The 25,917-nt window shown below is 44.6% G+C and overlaps 1 protein-coding gene across 1 annotated transcript; it reads right to left on the bottom strand.

The window, feature by feature from the left end:
- Nucleotides 1-4,693: 4,693 nt before the first annotated feature.
- On the bottom strand, nt 4,694-25,429 carry LOC139404902 (acetylcholinesterase collagenic tail peptide-like). The gene is made up of 16 exons (XM_071147445.1): nt 25,193-25,429; nt 22,598-22,716; nt 21,412-21,528; nt 19,186-19,230; nt 18,981-19,007; nt 11,336-11,407; nt 10,777-10,839; nt 10,652-10,678; nt 10,412-10,492; nt 10,068-10,148; nt 7,862-7,958; nt 6,607-6,743; nt 6,352-6,471; nt 6,070-6,196; nt 5,693-5,795; nt 4,694-5,542 (listed from the first exon to the last, which is right to left on the bottom strand). Exons 1-16 carry the CDS (start codon nt 25,287-25,289, stop codon nt 5,473-5,475), a joined length of 1,383 nt encoding a protein of 460 aa, XP_071003546.1. The 5' UTR covers nt 25,290-25,429; the 3' UTR covers nt 4,694-5,472.
- Between the last annotated feature and the right edge of the window lie 488 nt (nt 25,430-25,917).

A 25,917-nucleotide genomic window follows, 5' to 3' on the forward strand; every position in this document is an offset into this window, starting at 1 on the left:
TGCTTGCTGACTATACACTGTAGTGCAATATTGTAGCGGGTTTACTAACGTGTTAGTTCTAGTAGCCATGTTGACTTGATGTGAGCTAATATGGTGACAACGATGTAGGCTGTGTAGCGGTTATGATATGAAGGTTTGGCTTGGAATGTTTTTTTTTCGCCTGACAGCTGATGTGTTGTGCACTGAAGTCCACAAGTGAAGGGAAAGGTGAGAGGAGGAGAGCGCGTAGATGCAAGAAGGAATTAGCCAATGATCAAAGTCACACTGTGTGTGTGGCTGCTATGGAAGTGAACTGTGTTTGTGTGAGTGGGTGTATTCATTCCACCTACTCTGTTAAAAAACATTTCTTAAACAGAAGCAAATAGAACAAAAAGGGATAAACATACCTGAATTTCTCCAATAGAAACTCTTGTTTGCAACTGTTGGGCTAATGATTACACCCTAGATCAGCTCGATGCAGGCAAGAGTGTGCAAGGCGGTATTGAATGTGTCACTGTCTGTCACCTTGATTACTGAAATTTCTCTCGACCTGTGCACCTACATTGTAAACTTTCACTCATAGGCTAGGTTGTAGCATCCTCATGATGGCTATAGGGAAAACGTGAGTATCCTAAACCTATCAATGTTACATTGAGATAGGTGAACGGAATATGAATGACAGTCATCCAATATGCTGTAATAGGAAAAAAAATCATCCCTCATCTTAAACAGTACCGACCTCCACTGGTTGGAATAAGGCCTGTGTGTGTGTGCGCGTGCGTGCATGCATGCATTTCCAATGTGTGGCTGTGTCCCTGCCTGACCAGCAGCACCCTGCATGCCTGTCATTCCTCTCTATAGGTCAGGGATTTCCACTGGGACTGGGAGGACAGCTGGGTCCCTGCCTGCTTCCTGCCCTGAGGCCTCCCCAGCCCAGCGTCCTCCCCAGCCCAGCGTCACCCCCCACGCCCTCCTCCCCTTACAACCGTAACTAAACTCCACCCCAACCTGCACTCAAATAACACATTTTCTATTTTGTGAGGGAAACATGATGTATTCACCTTATTTGTTGAATATGTAACAATTATTTACTTAACAAACAAAGATATTTCTGTCCTGCTAATGCTGTGTTTTATGGTCTCCACTCTAGCACCCTGCAGCTAGTCTGGGTGTTGAGGACATGGGTTCTACGAGAGAGCTTGAACCTGACAAAAAAAAAATATATATATATTTTTTTTACCTTTATTAAACTAGGCAAGTAGGTTAAGAACAAATTCTTATTTTCAATGATGGCCTAGGAACAGTGGGTTAACTGCCTGTTCAGGGGCAGAACGACAGATTTGTACCTTGTCAGCTCTGGGATTTGAACTTGCTACCTTCCGGACTTGTGTTGGTGATAAAAACCTAAAAGCTAGCATTCTATAGACAAGATGTGGTCTGTGTGACTCGAGAGAGAGAGAGAGAGAGAGCCTGGAAGAATTAAGAATAATGTTGTCTCATCTTCCTGGCATCTGGGAAACTAAGTAAAATACCATCCTGTGTAGATAACCAAGGTGGCTTATGGGAAGGTTAGAAGTGACTGACTAAGCAATCTTGGTATCAGCTATATAAAAACTGTGCTTTGTCTGTAAAGGCTAGACTCTCAGCCTAACAGTCAGTCAAGACTGGTGGGCTGACGGTCTCATTATTGCAATAATTAATTTATGTTAAATAAAGATGATTGTTTGAAGAAATGACTAAGACCAAGTCTCTCTCAGTACTGAATTTCCACAACACTTTTCTGTGGGAACGAAAGGCCAGTGACTGTGTTCATTATTTCATGACCTGCCACCACTCCTGTCTCACTCAGGCATCCTGATGGGTCAGAGGTCAAAGCCCCCCCCCCCTCCCAGGATAAACTGATGAAGGTCACCCAGACTGTCCCTCTCAAATTATATTTTAGGGTCACACAGAGCACAAAATGGCCTCTGTATTATTTTATCAACTTCAGAACTCTTCATTAAGATAATAGAATGGGCTGCATTTCTAAAGGCATCTACAGAGAGACATCTGTACTCTGCCCACAAATCACATTGGTCTGGTTAGGGAACCCAGAGTGGTAGGACAAAGAAAAGCAGAAGTAAGCTTTTACTTGGGCATCTCTGCAGGCAAATGAACCTTAATGAAATCATGGAGTGAAATATGACATGGTAATTGAGTTACGGAGAGGGGAGGGCAGAACGGCAACCAACTCTTACCTACTCCTGTCCTGTACCCATGGCTCCCTGCCACAACCTGAGCCCTCAATCTTCTGCCTCACGCACGCACGCACGCACAGAGCTCATTCTGAGAGATCATACAATTCCTTTGTTTGCTTTTCAGATGATTAGGGCATTTACAAAATAGTCCCAGAATAATGATACTGCTCGTGAGGTAGACCATCAGGCTGACTATAGAACACTAGGCCAAATCCGGGAGAGTTGATGACAATTCTAGCTGTGGTGTGTTCAGTTCAAGACTCTGTCTCTCTGAGGATATTTATGCCCTGCCAATACATGAAATAGTACAGACAGTCACAGCACTTTGTCAGCAGCTGCCTGCTGACAGAGTCTTTTCTCTGCTTGATGCAGGTCCACTGCTGTGTAATGTGTTCTCTTCCTTCCTGAGAGAACGTCAACAGAATTTCCGTAACTGTCAGTCTGCTCCCCACCACACACCAACCATCCAATCACTGTCAACGACAGAGGAGACTCCTCTACTCGGGGATGCTGACAAACCCCTGACTCCCAGCCCCATGTCAGACCAACCAGATGCCCTGACACTAACTAGAGAGTATTGACTCTGGTCAAAAATGTGTATGCAACCATTAAAAAAAAAAAGTGGATTTGAACATTTGATGTGAGTTCCTTGGCTGAGTAAATAGCTTGTAGCAGTCAACAGCTTCCATTTTCTCATCTTTATTTTGTTCTCAATAATGCATGTCTGTGTCAAACATGTCTTAATTATGAAATCAGAGGAGTTTTGAAATCCTGATATGCGAGCGCATTCACCACCACCACCAAGCATTGTGTAATGTTATCACATGCTACCAGTGTACCTACAGCATACAGTACACTCATATTAGCCAAACAAATGGATATTTCACGTGTTTATACACGGTGCAATGGATAATACATTTATACCTGTCATATAAAAGTTGACGTAATATTCAGTCCTTACAGTTATACAGTTACATTAACAAGAACCATCAATATTTCTTTAAAAGCATATACCTTGTCGAGAGTTGACTAATATTTACTTACAGCATGTAGGCTTCATTCACAGCCTCCTTTGGCAAATCGGTTGCATTTTAAACTTGTAAATTACAGTACCACTAACATGCAGATGTAACATTTAGAACAGTCTTGAAATGACATATTTTCATACTTCCACTTTTACGTGAGCAACAATATTTTCCTAAGTGTGGGTGAGGTTAAAGGTCGGCCTCCGTTGGCACGGCGACCTATAGCTTGTGGTAAAGAACAGCTTATCCTGAAACGTTCTCTTAAACTACTGAGGGAATACAGGAAGTACTGCAGACTACAACCATAGTGTTCAGTTCTCCACTGAGTGGTGCAGTAGTTCTGCTCCAGTTATATACCAGGCAGGCTGGAGGTATCAAGAGGAGTGCTGCTATAAATACGAGACAGGAAGATGTCCAGAGCTTTCTAACTGATGCACCGTAGACTGTCATAAGGTTTCCCACCCTAACTATCGGAATTCACTTCCTACCAATTAGCAGCTAAACAAGCTTCCTGTTCTGCAATGAGGAAATGATTTAAGAACATGTAGTAGTAGCAGTAATAATAACAGTTTGCCTGCCTTCACGTGTCATATCTCCCTGCGGACAGTAGTTCACTGAGGTCCTCCTCTTTACCTGGAGGACTGATGGCACGAGTCATCAACATGTACAGTAAGCACATCTGAGTGAGGAGGGGGACAGTGTAACAGTCAGTGTGCAGCATAGACTCATTGGTCTCATCTGTGTTCTACAGTGGATATGAGGGAGGATTTCTCTGAAAACATTATGTTAGAGGTTCCTGAGTTAAACCGTGGAAATGTCAATCTAAACTAAAGCAAAGCTTGACCTTGCCCACAATGTCCACATTCTGAACGGCCCTCTTCAACTACAGTACAGTGCCATCAAAAGCTAATAGAGCGCACGGGCCTGGCTGTCCAAATGGCACACTATCCCCTATATAGTGCACTACTTTTAACCAGGGCCCATAGGACTCTTGTCACAAGTAGTGTACTACATAGGGAATAGGGTGTCATTTGGGACAACAGCTGTTCAGTTCTACCAGAAGGTGAGGGTTCCCGGTCTATCAGCTTGGCTGCTATTTCCACAGGCAGTCATCTTGCCTTAATGCTACTACTGTACAGTACATAGCTTTACTGTTCTTCTGAAGAGGATCTGACCAAGGCTTCAGATCTGCCTCTACAGTACAGACTGACCAAGGCTTAAGATCTGCCTCTTCAGTACAGACTGACCAAGGTTTAAGATCTGCCTCTACAGTACAGACTGACCAAGGCTTAAGATCTGCCTCTACAGTACAGACTGACCAAGGCTTAAGATCTGCCTCTACAGTACAGACTGACCAAGGTTTAAGATCTGCCTCTTCAGTACAGACTGACCAAGGCTTAAGATCTGCCTCTTCAGTACAGACTGACCAAGGCTTAAGATCTGCCTCTTCAGTACAGACTGACCAAGGCTCTCAGAATCCTCCTGAATACTGTATCATTATAACATGCCCCTGCTGTCCTGATTAGTACAATTATAACATACAATATACTCCCTACGTACAATTGGATACCTACTATATATACACAGTACGAAGCTCATGACAACGATAGTAAGTATTGTGATTGGTTAAATGCCTAGGTAATGACATCTGTGGCCATGGTCTCACAGCAATCTCAGCCTCATGCAAATGCTACAGTACATGACGTCATTGACGTTGCAGTAAAATACACAGCACCCTACTTCTGATTGTTCAGACCTGGTTCTCTCTTCTTTAACAGTTCTACGTCGAGGTAAATATGGCTTCCGGCTCCACCCACGAGTCTCTCACTTTCTCAGAGCTTTCCCATTGGCTGTCTCTCCCTTCCTGGCTGTCTCTCATTTGACCGCCTCTCGTTCAGCGGCTGGTCCTATCAGTTGGGCAGAGCCTCTTCAGTCTTGAGTTGAGTTTTATTTAAGACAAAGTGAAATTGTCCAGTGCGAATGGATGAGGGGGCGTTTTACTGGCCCCGGCTCCCCTCCTCGGGAGCTACATGGCTTCAGCAGCGATACAACAGAGTTAGTGTGTGTAGTTTTAGTTATTTTGTCAGGCTTAGTCCAGTTTGTCAACACTTCCTTTTTGAGTCTCTTGTTTGCAGTGTTGTTGTTGATCTTTTATTTGCATTACCGTCATCCTGTTCAGTACCAAGGCAAACAAGACAAGAAGGATCCCACTGCTGTGTCCAGGGTCCTCCTCATGTGAAATACTTGCAGTTTGTAGAGTCAATGACACAGTACGGAGTGCATCTGAGACGACCATAAGACCTGGGAATCAAGGAGAATTAGAACCCTCTGTCAACTAATCATGACAATGGCAGACAGTTACTGCTTCATAGGGAACACAAAGTTATGAGGTTACCTACAGTAAGATATGGAAAGCAGACAATAATGGATCAAGCCAGTAAGCCTACTAACCCTGGGAGATATGAGTTGCATGTCTGATAGCCAAAGTCCTTTCCATCACATTCCTCGGCCCCGTCGTAGCGATAACCATCTCCACAGTAAGCATGTTTACACTCTGAGGAGGAAGGGATGGAGAGAGAAACAGAGGGGGAGAAAAATAGAGACACGCGGAGAGAGAAAGACACAGAGAGACAGGGGGAGATCAATAGCCATTCAAACCAGACCGGTGCTTCTGTATGTCATCAATAGCATTATCATTTAACAAGTGCATTTATCCAAATCAACTTCCCATGCGGTAACTGAACCCACAACTCCAGGCTCCAACAAACAGAACCATCAGCAGAACCAAACCACGAATCTGGTTCATCCACTCTGATAACATGACTTACTGACGCAGCCGTCGGTGACAATCCTATTCCCGTCGTCACATTCCTCCCCATTGGGAATCTGAACGATCCCGTCGCCACAGTAACCCTCCTGTTCCGGAGCGTTCTCCGTAGACTGGAACGGCGTCAGCTGGAAGAAAGAAGTCTTTTACAGAGATTAGAAACTAAAACTAACAAAATGAAATAAAACTGTAATTTAAAGACGAACCTTGCCAGGCTGTAAGGCTGTATACTGTAAGCACTTAGACATATCCCGTTTAGAAGATAGTGTATCAAGTGAGGTACCTGAATGGGCAGCCATCCGCTGGTGTCTTTGAAGTAAAGCGATCTCTGGTCTTTCCGGAAGGCTAGGGCATTGTCCGTATGAAGACGATCTAGTTCTTCTTGATTGTTTACCACAAATATCTGTATGAGAAACAACAAAATACATTCTGGGTGAGACACAATAAAGACTAATTTGGCCTATTAAGTGCCTTAGCTGAGGCAAGTTTCTGATTCGCAATAAATGTTGATCATGTGTTACTTGTGTTGCCTGCTCACCGCCGGCACTTTGGCGTAGTCGCTCCTGGAACTATGTTCATCAAACTGTGGACTCTTCACACTAATGGAGTTACAGCTGCAAGGTCCAGGAAGACCTGGTAGCCCCCTCTCACCTTTCGTTCCAACCACGTAGAGTCCTGAACAAGAAATAAACATTTAGATCATATATTATCAATGTAGGCATATGTACAAAAAGTGATGTACACATGAAACCATCTCTATATCACAGAGTACCACATTCAGAGACAGCCATGAGCGAGGTCACAGGGACTATATGTTATAAATACCTCTGCTGAAATGCACTATCCTGGCCCCCTCGTCTATCTATGAAGTTGGTAAAGCAATCAACTTAATTTGCGCAGACACCTGAACAAGACACCGGCTGTCACAGTTTAATTACATGGTGACATAATGTTTGTAAATATGTAAGGAGCTTCTTGGCCCACTATGAATTTGTTTTAAGGACATGATGTCATGGCTTTAGCATCCGTCCCATCCCAGATCCCCCCGCCACCCCCCTCATGGTATCTGTTACACCTCAGGAGGGGGAGAGAGGGGCGGTGATCAGGTTCCTCTGAAGCTAAATAAGCTCTCTGGTGTTACCTCCTGCTGTGTTTTAATGTCTGCTTCCTTTCGCTGATGCTGCACGGGGGGCTGCCTGCCTGAAGCTTCTCACACCCATCCCTGAAGCTTCTCAGACCCATACCTGAAGCTTCTCACACCCATCCCTGAAGCTTCTCAGACCCATACCTGAAGCTTCTCACACCCATCCCTGAAGCTTCTCAGACCCATCCCTGAAGCTTCTCACACTCATACCTGAAGCTTCTCACACTCATCCCTGAAGATTCTCACACCCATCCCTGAAGCTTCTCACACCCATCCCTGAAGCTTCTCACACCCATCCCTGAAGCTTCTCACACTGACAGGACCTCATATTAAACCTCAAAATGTACTTTCCAGTGAGATTCTCCATTTTGCCTTTCTTTTAATTACAGGACAATATTTTAATAATCTAGGTCTGAGAAACTAGCCTTCAGAGTCCAGAAAATGGGCAGAGCCTCCAACAAAGAACATACCAATCACTCTAAATCTGACTCGATGTTCTTCCCTGGAATTCATCCAGGTACACACTCAGCCTGCATATCACAGACTGGCAACAGATTAGCATGTTAGCCCAGCCACACTCCCTAGCCCTACAGCGGTCTCTAAAGAAGCGAAGCTCAGATGGGAGAGCTGATGGAGGTAGAGTCCTTACCTGAGGCTGGGAGACCTGGGGGACCAGGGTGGCCTGGGGGCCCCTGAGGACCTGCTGGACCTAGAGGGCCGATAATCCCATTGTCGCCCTTCCCTCCCTGTTTAATCAGACAAGAAAAATACCACATGTAAAAACATCGACAGACAAACATATGGTAAACCTTTAGTGGTCGAAACATGTCACCACATCATAGTGATTTGAAGTTACAGTATGTTGCTCAAAGAGGGCAGCAGGTAGCATAGTGGTTAGAGCGTTGGACTAGTAATCGAAAGGTTGCTAGATCAAATCCCCGAAACATGTCACCACATCATAGTGATTTGAAGTTACAGTATGTTGCTCAAAGAGGGCAGCAGGTAGCATAGTGGTTAGAGCGTTGGACTAGTAATCGAAAGGTTGCTAGATCAAATCCCCGAGCTGACAAGGTCAAAATCTGTTGTTCTGCCCCTGAACAAGGCAGTTAACCCACTGTTTCTAGGCTGTCATTGAAAATAAGAATTTGTTCTTAACTGACTTCCCTAGTTAAATAAAGGTAAAAAAACTTTTTTAAATCACAGCTTCTAACAGCATATGATATTAAGTAATTAAGATCCAAGTAAGATCCTAATACAGTATATCTCTCACCTGTTTAATAAACAAAACACCTCTTTAATACAGCATCTCTCACCTGTTTAATACAGTATCTCTCTCACCTGTTTAATACAGTATCTCTCACCTGTTTAATACAGCATCTCTCACCTGTTTAATACAGCATCTCTCACCTGTTTAATACAGCATCTCTCACCTGTTTAATACAGCATCTCTCACCTGTTTAATACAGCATCTCTCACCTGTTTAATACAGCATCTCTCACCTGTTTAATACAGCATCTCTCACCTGTTTAATACAGCATCTCTCACCTGTTTAATACAGCATCTCTCACCTGTTTAATACAGCATCTCTCACCTGTTTAATACAGCATCTCTCACCTGTTTAATACAGTATCTCTCTCACCTGTTTAATACAGTATCTCTCTCACCTGTTTAATACAGTATCTCTCACCTGTTTAATACAGCATCTCTCTCACCTGTTTAATACAGCATCTCTCTCACCTGTTTAATACAGCATCTCTCTCACCTGTTTAATACAGTATATCTCTCACCTGTTTAATACAGTATATCTCTCACCTGTTTAATACAGTATATCTCACCTGTTTAATACAGTATATCTCACCTGTTTACTAATCAGGTATATCTCTCACCTGTTTTCTACAGTAACTCTCTCACCTGTTTAATACAGTATCTCTCTCACCTGTTTAATACAGTTTCTCTCACCTGTTTACTAATAAATAATATCTCTCACCTGTTTACTAATCAGGTATATCTCTCACCTGTTTACTAATAAAGTATATCTCTCACCTGTTTACTAATAAATTATATCTCTCACCTGTTTACTAATAAAGTATATCTCTCACCTGTTTACTAATCAGGTATATCTCTCACCTGTTTACTAATCAGGTATATCTCTCACCTGTTTACTAATAAAGTATATCTCTCACCTGTTTACTAATAAAGTATATCTCTCACCTGTTTACTAATAAAGTATATCTCTCACCTGTTTACTAATCAGGTATATCTCTCACCTGTTTACTAATAAGATATATCTCTCACCTGTTTACTAATAAAGTATATCTCTCACCTGTTTACTAATAAAGTATATCTCTCACCTGTTTACTAATAAAGTATATCTCTCATCTGTTTACTAATCAGGTATATATCCCATCTGTTTACTAATCAGGTATATATCCCATCTGTTTACTAATAAAGTATATCTCTCACCTGTTTAATGATAAGATATATCTCTCACCTGTTTAATGATAAGATATATCTCTCACCTGTTTACTAATAAAGTATATCTCTCATCTGTTTACTAATAAAGTATATCTCTCACCTGTTTACTAATAAAGTATATCTCTCACCTGTTTACTAATCAGGTATATATCCCATCTGTTTACTAATCAGGTATATATCCCATCTGTTTACTAATAAAGTATATCTCTCACCTGTTTAATGATAAGATATATCTCTCACCTGTTTAATGATAAGATATATCTCTCACCTGTTTACTAATAAAGTATATCTCTCATCTGTTTACTAATAAAGTATATCTCTCACCTGTTTACTAATAAAGTATATCTCTCACCTGTTTACTAATCAGATATATCTCTCACCTGTTTGCCCCTCTTTCCTGGTCTGCCCGTCGGTCCTCTATTCCCTGAGATTCCAGGTTCTCCCTTTGGACCCATTTCCCCCTGAGGACATAAACCACAGCACTCCATCAACAACAACATATGCCGGTACGTCATATAAATAACTGTGGTCCAGTTTAGAATTGTGTTCTTCAGTTATTATGGAGGGCCAGTTGATTCTGGTTCTATCCTGTTGTTCAATGAGCCTCCACTACACGTCACCCTACAATGACCTCCTCCTGCTCCTTCTCCCCTTCCTCCAGCTCCTCCACATCAACCCCAGCAGCCGATAAACATCAGATCATGTTACAAGATGTATGTCTCACTTTCTGTCCAAGCATTCCAGGGAAGCCCATTGTGCCCTTGTCTCCCTTCATCCCTCTCTCACTACGGTCACCACGGGAACCCTGATGAGACAGACAGGAGACAAAACAACTGTAAACAAAACATCCATAAACACACTGAAAACACACACGTTGTTGAACCAACCCAGAGGAACTAAAATATGGTTTGTAATGTAATAGAATAAAAGAAAGCAGTCAAAAACATTTGAAGTAATCACCCACCTTTTCTCCTTTGTATCCAGGTAAACCCTAGGAAGGAAGATCAGAAGTCTGAAGTATAGAAATTATGAATAACATGATGGTTGAAATCAGACAATTTTCTCAGTAAAGGATGAAGGTTCACAGACCTTAGGTCCAAGAGGTCCTCTTGCTCCAGGTATTCCCATCAATCCACCATCTCCCTTCTCCCCCTGCCAGACACAAACGCACGCACGCGTGCACACACACACACACACACACACACGGCTCTGACAACACAGTCTTCATCTACCTTTACAAATAATATCATACAGATGTGGTATCTTAATTTTGATCACTCTGTCGCAGAGAATTTTCCTGCACCATAGGAAATTCAAATGAGCCTCATGATTTACATAAATTCACTGAAAACCCACAGTTCTCTTTCCCTTACTAGATTTTACTGCTAATATATAACCTGCTGTGGCCTATCAAAACTACAGTCCATTCTCATTAGAAATGATCACTTAAAAAAAAAAAATCAAATCCTCCTGCTGCAAGATTATTTTACTCCTGCGACGAAACTGGTCAAATTAAGATCTAACACCTGTAGGTACAGGAACACACATATCTTATTGCATAATTTGTGTTCTATCATTTTTTTTCCATACTATGATACGGTATAATATCATATTGACATTTGGGCACCATGAAATAGGACTTACTCACCTTGGGCCCATTTGGTCCTGGCCACCCGGCTGGTCCCTGGCGCCCCGGGAGACCTGGAGGCCCCGTCCGACCCTGGTGGGCCACAACATAATTTCTTTAGCACAGGGTTCCCAAATTGTTTTTTTTGCGTGGGTGACCCCTTATGTGATAGCAAATTCATCAGGGACAACCTCATAATATCAGAACACAAGTCCTACTTCAGAGTGGACTATAACTAGCATAGAAGCAGTTTTACTATGACTTCAAGTCTTGGGTTCCAGGAAATACATCTTTAAAGGCCCCTTTTAGCGTCAGAGAAGAAATGCTCATTACCTGGAATTCTACACATTTTGCCTTTGGGCATAGAGGCCATTTTGCCATTTTAAAGTTGATTTCTTGCAATTCTAGTACCAGTGTAAATTTCGCCAACAACAACTACAGTGGGGCAAAAAAGTATTTAGTCAGCCCCAATTGTGCAAGTTCTCCCACTTAAAAAGATGAGAGGCCTGTAATTTTCATCATAGGTACACTTCAAATATGACAGACAAAATGAGAAAAAATAATCCAGAAAATCACATTGTAGGATTTTTAATGAATTTATTTGTAAATGATGGTGGGAAATAAGTATTTGGTCAATAACAAAAGTTTCTCAATACTTTGTTATATACCTTTTGTTGACAATGACAGAGGTCAAACGTTTTCTGTAAGTCTTCACAAGGTTTTCACACACTGTTGCTGGTATTTTGGCCCATTGCTCCATGCAGATCTCCTCTAGAGCAGTGATGATTTGGGGCTGTTGCTGGGCAACACGGACTTTCAACTCCCTTCAAAGATTTTCTATGGGGTTGAGATCTGGACTCCTTCGTTGCCCGGGCGGTGTGTTTGGGATCATTGTCATGCTGAAAGACCCAGCCACGTTTCATCTTCAATGCCCTTGCTGATGGAAGGAGGTTTTCACTCAAAATCTCACGATACATGGCCCCATTCATTCTTTCCTTTACACGGATCAGTCGTCCTGGTCCCTTTGCAGAAAAACAGCCCTAAAGCATGATGTTTCCACCCCCATGCTTCACAGTAGGTATGGTGTTCTTTGGATGCAACTCAGCATTCTTTTTCCTCCAAACACGACGAGTTGAGTTTTTACCAAAAAGTTATATTTTGGTTTCATCTGACCATATGACATTCTCCCAATCTTCTTCTGGATCATCCAAATGCTCTCTAGCAAACTTCAGACAGGCCTGGACATGTACTGGCTTAAGCAGGGGGACACGTCTGGCACTGCAGGATTTGAGTCCCTGGCGGCGTAGTGTGTTACTGATGGTAGGCTTTGTTACTTTGGTCCCAGCTCTCTGCAGGTCATTCACTAGGTCCCCCCGTGTGGTTCTGGGATTTTTTCTCACCGTTCTTGTGATCATTTTGACCCCACGGGGTGAGATCTTGCGTGGAGCCTCAGATCGAGGGAGATTATCAGTGGTCTTGTATGTCTTCCATTTCCTAATAATTGCTCCCACAGTTGATTTCTTCAAACCAAGCTGATTACCTATTGCAGATTCAGTCTTCCCAGCCTGGTGTAGGTCTACAATTTTGTAGCTTTTTGGTCTTGGCCATAGTGGAGTTTGGAGTGTGACTGTTTGTGGTTGTGGACAGGTGTATTTTATACTGATAACAAGTTCAAACAGGTGCCATTAATACAGGTAACGAGTGGAGGACAGAGGAGCCTCTCAAAGAAGAATATACAGGTCTGTGAGAGCCAGAAATCTTGCTTGTTTGTAGGTGACCAAATACTTATTTTCCACCATAATTTGCAAATAAATTCATTAAAAATCCTACAATGTGATTTTCTGGATTTTTTTTCTCATTTTGTCTGTCATAGTTGAAGTGTACCTATGATGAAAATTACAGGCTTCTCTCATATTTTTAAGTGGGGGAACTTGCACAATTGGTGGCTGACTAAATACTTTTTTGCCCCACTGTATGCCAAAAAAATACTTGACAACTTATTTTTCCTGACTAAAGCTATGATAATGAGATGCTCTGGAAAAAAACGATAACTGTAACCTGATTTTAGTTGATAAAAATGTGACCAGATGAGAATTCCACACGAGACTAATGGACATTTCATTTGACATGAAGCTCCTTTTCATCCGTTTTGTCCAATCAGAAGTCAGGATATTTCATGCAACCCTCTCATTGGCAGAGTTGACATCTTTCAGTTGCGCGATCTGATTTAGCTGATCTGTCCGACTCTCCCACAAAGCTCCCAGGTGGTCTCTTCAGTCCATCTTTTGAACTGATGTGAAGCCAAGACACTTCACTTGTAACTAACCTCAACCAGAAACAATCATGTTTATTATCTTTCTTACTTTCATGTAGGGAAGTTCTGTTTTGATATCATCAGAAGCTCTATTTTCCCATACAATAATATTTCTGGAAAGCTAAAATTCTCCCCTTCAATGAAACAATTGTTATTTACCCCTTCAACAGTCACGATGGGGAGAAAATCAGAGCTGTACATTTTATTTACCTGTAGCCCAGCCTTTATGGTTAATTATGGCTGGCTTTGGTTACAATCTGCCACAATATCAATGTGGCTAAATTATACCAGGGACAGTAGGCCTAGTGGGACAAGGCCACCTGAATGTAATCTACACCTTCATTAGGTTGATACACACTGAGCATACCAAACATTAAGAACACCTTCCTAATATTGAGTTGCATCCCCTTTTGCCCTCAGAACAGTCTCAATTTGTCGGGGTATGGAGTCTACAAGGTGTCCAAAGTGTTCCACAGGGATGCAGGCCCATGTTGACTCCTATGTTTCCCACAGTTGTGTCAAGTTGGCTGGATATCCTCTGCGTGGTGGACCATTCTTGATACACACAGGAAACTGTTGAGAGTGAAAAACCCAGCAGCATTGCAGTTCTTGACACAAACCGGTGCGCCTTGCTCCTACTACCATACCCCATTCAAAGGCACTTAAATCTATTGTCTTGCCCATTCACCCTCTGAATGGCACACATACAAAATCCATGTCCCAATTGTCTCAAGGCTTAAAAATACTTATTTAACCTGTTTCCTCCCCTTCATCTACACTGACTGAAGTGGATTTAACAAATTACATCAATAAGGGATCATAGCGTTCACCTGGATTCACCTGGTCAGTCTACGTTATGGAAATAACACTCTCTTCAAACAATAGCATGGTATTATTTCACTGTAATAGCTACTGTAAATTGGACAGTGCAGTTAGATTAACAAGAATTTAAGCTTTCTGCCAATATCAGATATGTCTATGTTCTGGGAAATGTTCTTGTTACTTACAACCTCAGGCTAATGTGACTAGCCTACGTTAGCTCAACCTTCCGGAGGGGGACTCACCAATCCTGTAGAGGTTATGGAAAGAGCATAATGTTTTGTCCACTCAGTGTAAATTGTTATTATGTTGTTTGAGTGTCATTTCTATATAGCCGACACTTTCTCTTTCTGAACTTCTGACAAGAGTGGAATGGATGTGGCTTCGTGAAAATGACCACATGAGCAGCTGCCTCTCACCGCTCACAGCTCTAACAGAGTTACATCTCTGACACCGCCAAAACATCAGCTATGCGGGTGTCGGATATCGCCTGTTAACACTTAATCTGATTAAATCTAGGTCTAAGACTAAAACAGGAGACCAAATTAGTTCTACCCATTTTGCCATGGACACAGAGAAAATGTGAAAATAAATTACAGTGCCATTATGTTCAAAACAACATTTTGGGGAATACAAGAAGAATTTAGTTAAAGAAATGTATAATTGATGGAGAACTGTGGATATCTATATACCGATGAACCTCCCAGTCCCAGGCTGTGCATCTAAGGTTTAACAGAAATTGTGGTTGAATAATATATTGTATTGTATTGCACCCTCTAGTCTAAACACTTTTCACAGATCCCTTCTGCAAAATGTGTTTAATCGGTTGTTGGTAGCAATATTAATACAAAATATATTGTATTAATGAATGTATTATTATTGTTAAAAAAATAAGAATCATGCCGCAGACCCCCTGCAGTACCTCCACTTTGGAAATGCCTGATTTAGCAGATTTTTTACAGTTATCACACAATAATGGTTGGAGCAGACTTTTTACAGTTATCACACAGTAATGGTTGGAGCAGACTTTTTACAGTTGTCACACAGTAATGGTTGGAGCAGACTTTTTACAGTTATCACACAGTAATGGTTGGAGCAGACTTTTTACAGTTATCACACCGTACTGGTTGGAGCAGACTTTTTACAGTTATCACACAGTAATGGTTGGAGCAGACTTTTTACAGTTATCACACAGTAATGGTTGGAGCAGACTTTTTAAATATATTTTTTTACCCCTTTTTCTCCCCAATTTCGTGGTATCCAATTGTTGTAGTAGCTACTATCTTGTCTCATTGCTACAACTCCCGTACGGCCTCGGGAGAGACGAAGGCTGAATGTCATGCGTCCTCCGATACCCAACCAGCCGTACTGCTTCTTAATACAGCGCGCATCCAACCCGGAAGCCAGCCGCACCAATGTGTCGGAGGCTACACCGTGCACCTGGCAACCTTGGCTAGTGCGCACTGCGCCCGGCCCGCCACAGGAGTCGCTGGTGCGCGATGAGACAAGGAGATCCCTACCGACCAATCCCTCCCTAACCCGGACGACGCTAGGCCAATTGTGCGTCGCCCCACAGACCTCCCGGTCGCGGCCGGTTACGACAGAGCCTGGGCGCGAACCCAGGGACTCTGATGGCACAGCTGGCGCTGCAGTACAGCACCCTTAACCACTGCGCCACCCGGGAGGCCGGAGCAGACTTTTTACAGTTATCCCACAGTAATGGTTGGAGCAGACTTTGTGGAATGGTATCAAATACATCAAACACATGGTTTCCATGGTTTCCAGGTGTTTGATGCCATTCCATTTGTGGCGTTCCGGACGTTATTATGAGCCGTCCTCCCCTCAGCAGCCTCCTGTGTACGGTACATAGGGTATGTGTGGGAATAGCTGAGCCATATCAGAACTGTTAGAACACAACTTTAAGCAGACCAGAAGTTCTGAACTGACTAGAAAACACAGGGCATGAAGACTGCCGTATACAAAGAAATGACCAGCTGACCTGGCATCATTTAAATAAAGAAAACAAGTATTGAATGAATCAGCAGCTATCCATGTAAGCTGTGTAGTGTACAGTATAATAATTCCATGTGTAATATCATAGACGTAGCATATAGCAGGAGTTACAAACATGATTGTTCTGAATAGTTACAGAGAATTCCATAAGCCGATCGGGATGTTGACATGACAACCTGTGTTCTGTATTTACCCTGGTCCGCCATGTGGAGAGAGAGAAGGACTTTAACAAGGTCTGTCACTCTGTCCGCTTTAATTAAATGATAGGCCGTATATATAGAACAGGAAGGCCCTCTGCTTGTGGGAAATAAAATGATTTATGGTCTGGCTCGAGCACTAAGCTAAATTGCACTGCAATGCTGCTGCTGTACACAGCCAGCCCTGCAGCTCAGACAGAGCAGGGCAGTGACTGAGGACACGTTCCAAATGGCACCCTATTCTCTATATAGCGCACTACTTTTGACCATGGGTCCTGGTCAAAAGTAGTCAACTATAAAGGGAATAGGGTGCCATTTGGGACGCATTATGAAGCTCTCCCAACGGAACTGTTTTAATACATAACTGCAGCCACCAATTGATTAAGACCACACTTCTCTTCTGACAGGTCTCACTCTTCCCCTGTCCCTCCGACAATCTTCTATTTTCTATGCTATACATCTCTATGTGAAGGTGCTGTAACGCTGCACCCTCCTGAACAGGGCCCAGTGAATCTGGATAGGTTTCAGGAGCTAACAGGGTGACCATAAGTTCCCCATCTGTTAGAGGAGACATGGGACGGGGTGGGAGGTTTATCCACTCTCCTCTACAACTCAGCAGAATGATTCTATGCATCTTCTATCTCAGCGGCTCTCTCTGTGTCCTAGCTGTACTGGCATCGTGTCAAGGTTGTGCTGCTTGTCTTTCTCTCTCTGTGTCCTAGCTGTCCTGGCATTGTGTAAAGGTTGTGCTGCTTGTCTTGCTCTCTCTGTGTCCTAGCTGTCCTGGCATCGTGTCAAGGTTGTGCTGCTTGTCTTTCTCTCTCTGTGTCCTAGCTGTCCTGGCATCGTGTAAAGGTTGTGCTGCTTGTCTTGCTCTCTCTGTGTCCCAGCTGTTCTGGCATCGTGTACAGGTTGTGCTTCTTGTCTTTCTCTCTCTGTGTCCTAGCTGTCCTGGCATCGTGTCAAGGTTGTGCTGCTTGTCTTTCTCTCTCTGTGTCCTAGCTGTCCTGGCATTGTGTCAAGGTGGTGCTGCTTGTCTTGCTCTCTCTGTGTCCCAGCTGTTCTGGCATCGTGTACAGGTTGTGCTTCTTGTCTTTCTCTCTCTGTGTCCTAGCTGTCCTGGCATCGTGTCAAGGTTGTGCTGCTTGTGTTTCTCTCTCTGTGTCCCAGCTGTCCTGGCATCGTGTAAAGGTTGTGCTGCTTGTCTTTCTCTCTCTGTGTCCTAGCTATCCTGGCATCGTATCAAGGTTGTGCTGCTTGTCTTTCTCTCTCTGTGTCCTAGCTGTCCTGGCATCGTGTCAAGGTTGTGCTGCTTGTCTTGCTCTCTCTGTGTCCCAGCTGTTCTGGCATCGTGTACAGATTGTGCTGCTTGTCTTTCTCTCTCTGTGTCCTAGCTGTCCTGGCATCGTGTCAAGGTTGTGCTGCTTGTCTTTCTCTCTCTGTGTCCTAGCTGTCCTGGCATTGTGTAAAGGTTGTGCTGCTTGTCTTGCTCTCTCTGTGTCCTAGCTGTCCTGGCATCGTGTCAAGGTTGTGCTGCTTGTCTTGCTCACTCTGTGTCCCAGCTGTTCTGGCATCGTGTACAGGTTGTGCTTCTTGTCTTTCTCTCTCTGTGTCCTAGCTGTCCTGGCATCGTGTCAAGGTTGTGCTGCTTGTCTTTCTCTCTCTGTGTCCTAGCTGTCCTGGCATCGTGTAAAGGTTGTGCTTCTTGTCTTGCTCTCTCTGTGTCCTAGCTGTCCTGGCATCGTGTCAAGGTGGTGCTGCTTGTCTTGCTCTCTCTGTGTCCTAGCTGTCCTGGCATCGTGTAAAGGTTGTGCTGCTTGTCTTTCTCTCTCTCTGTATCCTAGCTGTCCTGGCATCGTGTCAAGGTTGTGCTGCTTGTCTTTCTCTCTCTGTGTCCTAGCTGTCCTGGCATCGTGTAAAGGTTGTGCTTCTTGTCTTGCTCTCTCTGTGTCCTAGCTGTCCTGGCATCGTGTCAAGGTGGTGCTGCTTGTCTTGCTCTCTCTGTGTCCTAGCTGTCCTGGCATCGTGTAAAGGTTGTGCTGCTTGTCTTTCTCTCTCTCTGTATCCTAGCTGTCCTGGCATCGTGTCAAGGTTGTGCTGCTTGTCTTGCTCTCTCTGTGTCCTAGCTGTCCTGGCATCGTGTACAGGTTGTGCTGCTTGTCTTTCTCTGAATGTCATAATGCTCATAACCAGGCAGCGGGCGGACAGACGGGCGGCGGGGACGTGAGTTACAGCCCACCAGACAGACTGAGGAGGGACTGGATCTCATTTTTCAGCAAATCCACTTAGCAGAGCTAATAGAATGATCAATGGGTGCTCTCACCTTTTGTCCAGGTCGTCCCAGTTCTCCCTGGCAACAAGATCGTTGGATGGAGGTGGAGAGAGAGAGCAAAGAAGAGAGACAAAGAGACAGAGAGAGATATAACTGCTGATTTTTTATACAAGGCCTTTCCGCTTCGTATAATGGTAGTTTTCAATCATTCACTAAACATCTAATGCAAAAACAACTGTTTATAAATTACACTTACCTTTTCACCTTTTGGTCCCGTCAGACCTGGTAGCCCAGCTGGACCCTGTAGAAGGTCAACAATAATCAGATATCTAACCAATCAGAACATGGGCTTTTTCTGTCTTTATGCCATCAACTGATTATTTACAATCCTTGTAATATTCTAAATATTATTTCCCTTCACAATGTCATGTTAATGAGTAGGTACAGGATCCATACGGACACCAAATGTGTTTGTTGTTAGCTTCCTTAGCAGTCAGCTAACTCCGGTGCCATACTGTATAGGCTAAACTGTGTATGAATACAGATGTGAAAAACAAATCTGAAGAGTTTACCAATCATGCTCTCCTCTCCCTGACAGAATGCCATCTAGGCAAGTGGCCATTTATAGGACTCTGGAATTACTATAGGATCTTCTGCATTACAACACCACCACCACCCTCCACACAGCAACACCACCACCACCCTCCACACAGCCACACCACCACCCACCCTCCACACAGCAACAACACCACCACCCACCCTCCACACAGCAACACCACCACCACCCACCCTCCACACAGCAACACCATCACCACCCACCCTCCACACAGCAACACCACCACCACCCACCCTCCACACAGCAACACCACCACCACCCTCCACACAGCAACACCACCACCACCCTCCACACAGCAACACCACCACCACCCTCCACACAGCAACACCACCACCACCCTCCACACTGCAACAACACCACCCACCCTCCACACAGCCACACCACCACCCACCCTCCACACAGCCACAACACCACCCACCCTCCACACAGCAACAACACCACCACCCACCCTCCACACAGCCACCCACCCTCCACACAGCAACACCACCACCCACCCTCCACACAGCAATAACACCACCCCCCACCCTCCACACAGCAACAACACCACCCCCACCCTCCACACAGCAACAACACCACCACCCACCCTCCACACAGCAACAACACCACCACCCACCCTCCACACAATAACACCACCACCACCCTCCACACAATAACACCACCACCACCCTCCACACAGTACCATCACCACCCACCCTCCACATAGCAACACCCCCACCCACCCTCCACACAGCAACAACACCACCACCCACCCTCCACACAATAACACACCACCCACCCTCCACACAGCAACACCACCACCCACCAACCCTCCACACAGCACCACCACCCACCCACCCTCCACACAGCAACATCACCACCCACCCTCCACACAGCAACACCACCACCCACCCTCCACACAGCAACAACACCACCACCCACCCTCCACACAGCAACACCACCCACCCTGGTGGGAGATACAGGAATTGACTCCCTCCACTCAATATGTCTTTCCATGCAGACTGTTTGGGTTGTTTCTAAGAATGGTGTGTGGAGGGACGGAGAGTCGTGGCAGTCAGTGGAAAAAGTCTATTTGCGTCGTGTCTAAATGTGGAGCATTAATGTGTTGCAGAGCTCCATGTAATCCCCATTCCTGTCCCCGTCCCCGTCTCCGTCTCCGTCCCCATCTCCGTCCCAGTCTCCGTCCCTGTCTCCGTCCCTGTCCCTGTCCCCGTCTCTGTCCCCGTCTCTGTCCCCGTCTCCGTCCCTGTCTCTGTCCCTGTCCCTCTCTCCGTCCCCATCTCCGTCCCTGTCTCTGTCCCTGTCTCTGTCCCTGTCTCTGTCCCTGTCTCTGTCCCTGTCCCCGTCTCTGTCCCTGTCCCTCTCTCCGTCCCCATCTCCGTCCCTGTCTCTGTCCCTGTCTCTGTCCCTGTCTCTGTCCCTGTCTCTGTCCCTGTCTCTGTCCCTGTCCCCGTCTCTGTCCCTGTCTCTGTCCCCGTCCCCGTCTCCGTCCCCGTCTCCGTCCCCGTCTCCGTCCCTGTCCCCATCTCCGTCCCCGTCCCTGTCCCTAGCTCTAGAGGAACAAGAGGAAGGAAGGAGAAGGAACTCACATGGGTCTCAGATGGTAAAGAGCTGATAGAGGTCTATAGAGGACTTAGCCAACCCCCCAACACCTGTCTACCACCATTACTGACAAGTAAGGAAGCTCAGGCAACTAACCATTGTCTCCACCTGATAAACCCTGATTAAATACTCTTCCAAATATCTGCATTATAACCGTATTATAACTGTATGGGCCATTATCGGGCTTAAAAAATATATATTGAATTGATGAAGCCAGTGGGATGACAACATTAACAGAGACATTTGGGGGTGGATAGGTTTACCTACCTGAGGACCGGGGGGTCCGTTGGGGCCAGGGGGTCCTGGGACACAGCTGGGCCCTTTCAGCTCCGTCCCTGTATCTGGATCTGGTCTGTGATCACCTCCCTTACTGGTCTCCTCATTCTAAACCAATCAAACAAAAACACTCTTCCATTCAATCAGTGCTCTATTTTATAATAAAATGATCAGTAGCTGTTTGTGGTACTGAAGTACAATTACAGTGCAGTTAAGATTGTGGATCACTTATGCTCACTACTTGCCAATCAAAATGACAGCTGTGTGTCATGTCATCTGTCAATTTGAATTTGAGATTCTACACAATTATTCAGTGTCAACTCCTGCTCATCACCCCTCTTGAGTTTACAGTCCAGGCTCGAGACTGAGGGTTGTATCTCTGGGAAAGGGAAGGGGGATACCTAGTCAGTTGTACAACTGAATGCATTCAACTGAAATGTGTCTTCTGCATTTAATCCAACCCCTCTGAATTAGAGAATTAGAGAGGTGCAGGGGGCTGCCTTGATCAACATCCACGTCATCGGCGTCCGGGGAACAGCAGCTGCCTTGCTCAGGGCCAGAACGACAGAGGACCCTCTAACAGGATAGACAGAGTTGTATCTCTGAGAGGACCCTCTAACAGGATAGACAGAGTTGTATCTCTGAGAGGACCCTCTAACAGACAGAGTTGTATCTCTGAGAGGACCCTCTAACAGGATAGACAGAGTTGTATCTCTGAGAGGACCCTCTAACAGACAGAGTTGTATCTCTGAGAGGACCCTCTAACAGGATATACAGAGTCGTATCTCTGAGAGGACCATCTAACAGACATAGTTGTATCTCTGAGAGGACCCTCTATGGTCGTATCACCTCATCAACCCTGATCTGCAGTCAGCACTGTTGGGAGACCAGTTAATCCATTGCTTCCTGCACACACCTACTCTATCATCAGAAATCCCTACTGCTCTTAGTCAGTGGCGGAGGAGGGCAAGAGTGAGTCTAAGTCAGAAATGACACACTGTTCCCTATACATTATAGTCCACTACTTTTGACCACAGCCCTATCAAATGTAGTACGCTAAATAGGGAATAGGGTGCCATTTGGAACGTAGCCAGGGAGTGAGGGTTGGACAGCACCCAAGGACAAATAAACAATCATACACCTGTCAAATGGGCAAGTCACATGACTTTGGACTCACATGACCACCGGGGTGCCACAGTGAGGGAGGAGGAGGGAATAGGGGGGGCGGGGGTGGACTCAGTAAACAGCAGGGGTTGAATTTCCTCTGCTGGTCCACGGCAGGTTGTTGTTGGAGAGCTGAGGAAAGTAGTGGACAGTATGGTAAGTCAGTCACATGGGAAATAAATACACACCGACCCTGCAGAGGATGCCCTTGTAATAGACATATTTCATTTGTTTGTCATGTTGACATCAGTGGGAAATTAAATGAATAGAGTCCGTGTCAAAACTAGTTGAAGGGGCTTAAAGAAAACTCAATGTTGGCTTATTTCTAACAGCATCAGAGTGGATGGTAAGGTGTGTAATAGAATCTGTATGTTACTGCATCCTGCAGAGGCAGAGAACAAACCCCTCACTAACAAGCCACGAAGGAAAAGCTCCTGCATAGGGGCATTGGCAAAGAAGTGGTGTTGCAGCTGCCAAGTTAAAATCCACTCAATCAGCAGATCCTCCCCTTCACAAAAATCTGTAAATGTATCCAAATGTACAGTTGTGGCCAAAAGTTTTGAGAATGACACAAATATTAATTTTCAAAGGCTGCTGCCTCATTTTGAATGATGGCAATTTGCATATACTCCAGAATGTTATGAAGAGTGATCAGATGAATTGCAATTAATTGCAAAGTGCCATGCAAATGAACTGAATCCCCAAAAAACATTTCCACTGCATTTCAGCCCTGCCACAAAAGGATCAGCTGACATCATGTCAGCGATTCTCTCGTTAACGCAGGTGTGAGTGTTGACGAGGACAAGGCTGGAGATCTCTGTCATGCTGATTGAGTTCAAATAACAGACTGGAAGCTTAAAAAGGAGGGTGGTGCTTAGAATAATTGCTCTTCCTCTGTCAATCATGGTTACCTGCAAGGAAACACGTGCCGTCATCATTGCTTTGCACAAAAAGGGCTTCACAGGCAAGGTTATGGTTGCCAGTAAGATTGCACCTAAATCAACCATTTATCGGATCATCAAGAACTTCAAGGAGAGCGGTTCAATTGTTGTGAAGAAGGCTACAGGGCGCCCAAGACATTCCAGCAAGCGCCAGGACCGTCTCCTAAAGTTGATTCAGCTGCGGGATCGGGGCACCACCAGTACAGAGCTTGCTCAGGAAGGGCAGCAGGCAGGTGTGAGTGCATCTGCATGCACAGTGAGGCGTAGACTTTTGGGGGATGGCCTGGTGTCAAGAAGGGCAGCAAAGAACCCACTTCTCTCCAGGAAAAACATAAGGGACAGACTGATATTCTGCAAAAGGTACAGGGATTGGACTGCTGAGGACTGGGGTAAAGTCATTTTCTCTGATGAATCCCCTATCCGATTGTTTGGGGCATCCAGGAAAAAAGCTTGTCCGGAGAAGACAAGGTGAGCGCTACCATCAGTCCTGTGTCATGCCAACAGTAAAGCATCCTGAGACCATTCATGTGTGGGGTTGCTTCTCAGCCAAGGGAGTGGGCTCACTCACAAATTTGCCTAAGAACACAGCCATGAATAAAGAATGGTAACAACACATCCCCCGAGAGCAACTTCTCCCAACGATCCAGGAATAGTTTGGTAACGAACAATGCCTTTTCCAGGATGATGGAGCACCTTGCCATAAGGCAAAAGTGATAACTAAGTGGCTCGGGGAACAAAACATAGATATTTTCAGTTCATGGCCAGGAAACTCCCCAGACCTTAATCCCATTGAGAACTTGTGGTCAATCCTCAAGAGACGGGTGGACAAACAAAAACCCACAAATTCTGACAAACTCCAAGCATTGATTATGCAAGAATGGGCTGCCATCAGTCAGGATGTGGCCACGAAGTTAATTGACAGCATGCCAGGGCGGATTGCAGAGGTCTTGAAAAAGAAGGGTCAAAACTGCAAATATTGACTCTTTGCATCAACTTCATGTAATTGTCAATAAAAGCCATTGACACTTATGAAATGCTTGTAATTATACGTCAGTATTCCATAGTAACATCTGACAAAAATATCTAAAGACACTGAAGCAGCAAACTTTGTGGAAATTAATATTTGTGTCATTCTCAAAACTTTTGGCCAAGACTGTACAGTCTGGTAGGTTGTTGACAACACTAGACGCTAGAACTGGTATCTACATAGATATACAACAACAAGTAAAATAGCTCTACAAATCTAACACGTAATAACTAGAATCCAATAAGAACAGCAGAATATTCCGACTGGGAGCTGTAACATGATACGTGGAGTCATCCACACCGGAGAGAGCTGCTCCTGGCTCTGACTGAATACACATATGAAGCACCATGCGCCTCCCTGTCAGGAACTGTCCACAGACGCTATTTATAGAGACATTTCCATTCTGACAGCATTTCATATTTCATAAATGAAGGGAAAATACACAGGAACACACACTTCTTCAAAGTGCAAAGACAATCAGGATAAGACACGACATGGGGTTTACCCAGGGTCGGACTGCAGCTTGTCAAAACCGTGCATGACATATTCCTGCACGCACACACACATACACACATATAAACACACACACATGCATGAGTATGCGCATGTACACACACACACACACGGCTGGCTCGCTTACCTGCTGGGAATGAGAGAATATTGTCCAGGAAAGAGGACTGAGACAAGACATAACAAAACAATAGTGGAAGATAGAGTCCAAATGTGATAAGGATCATGCTGCTGTCAATACAATGCCCTCTGTCTCCAACTTGGGTTTACTGAGGAGACACAGCAAAACGACTCCACTCTCACTCTCTGACTCTCTCTTGCCTACTGCCCTCAACAGCCCGCTCTCTCCTCTCTCAGTATCCCTGCGTCTTTAGGAGGGGAGTGCCTGCCAACCATTGCCCATTAAATCTCCTGCCTCAGTGAGCGCTAAATTTACAGGAGGCATCGTGTCAGCTGCTCTTTGTGACAATATTACAATCTTACTACTGCAAGGGATGCCTTTCTGAATCCTTTCCCCTCTCCTCTCATAAGGAAACAAGACGACACAACGACGACACAACATACTACATGGCTGGAATGTCATTGGAAAGACAAAGACCATACATACTATGTGGTCACTTCACAACTGTAGACAAATAAACAGAACACAATTTCACAAGGTATCTGATCGTGTACATGTTGCACAAGACAAGGAAAAATAAACACGGTTCTGTCATGAATGCAAATCGCAAAGCACCTGTGTCGGGTTGTCACCGTAAAAAATATAGAATCTAAAACACCACAACATCGGTCTCTAGGATATATCAATTAGACCCCCATCTATTTATCAGCCTCTGCCGCAACATTAATGGTCAG

This window comes from Oncorhynchus clarkii, unplaced genomic scaffold (assembly GCF_045791955.1).
Source record: "Oncorhynchus clarkii lewisi isolate Uvic-CL-2024 unplaced genomic scaffold, UVic_Ocla_1.0 unplaced_contig_7861_pilon_pilon, whole genome shotgun sequence".
Classification (NCBI taxonomy): Eukaryota; Metazoa; Chordata; class Actinopteri; order Salmoniformes; family Salmonidae; genus Oncorhynchus; species Oncorhynchus clarkii.

Coding starts and splice junctions, on each gene's coding strand:
- LOC139404902 (XM_071147445.1), bottom strand. CDS start 25,289: ATGATCCTTATCACATTTGGACTCTATCTTCCACTATTGTTTTGTTAT. Junction 21,529..22,597: donor TGTGGCACCCCGGTGGTCAT/GTGAGTCCAAAG, acceptor TGATTGGTTTAG/AATGAGGAGACCAGTAAGGG. Junction 10,840..11,335: donor CAGGACCAAATGGGCCCAAG/GTGAGTAAGTCC, acceptor TGTGTCTGGCAG/GGGGAGAAGGGAGATGGTGG.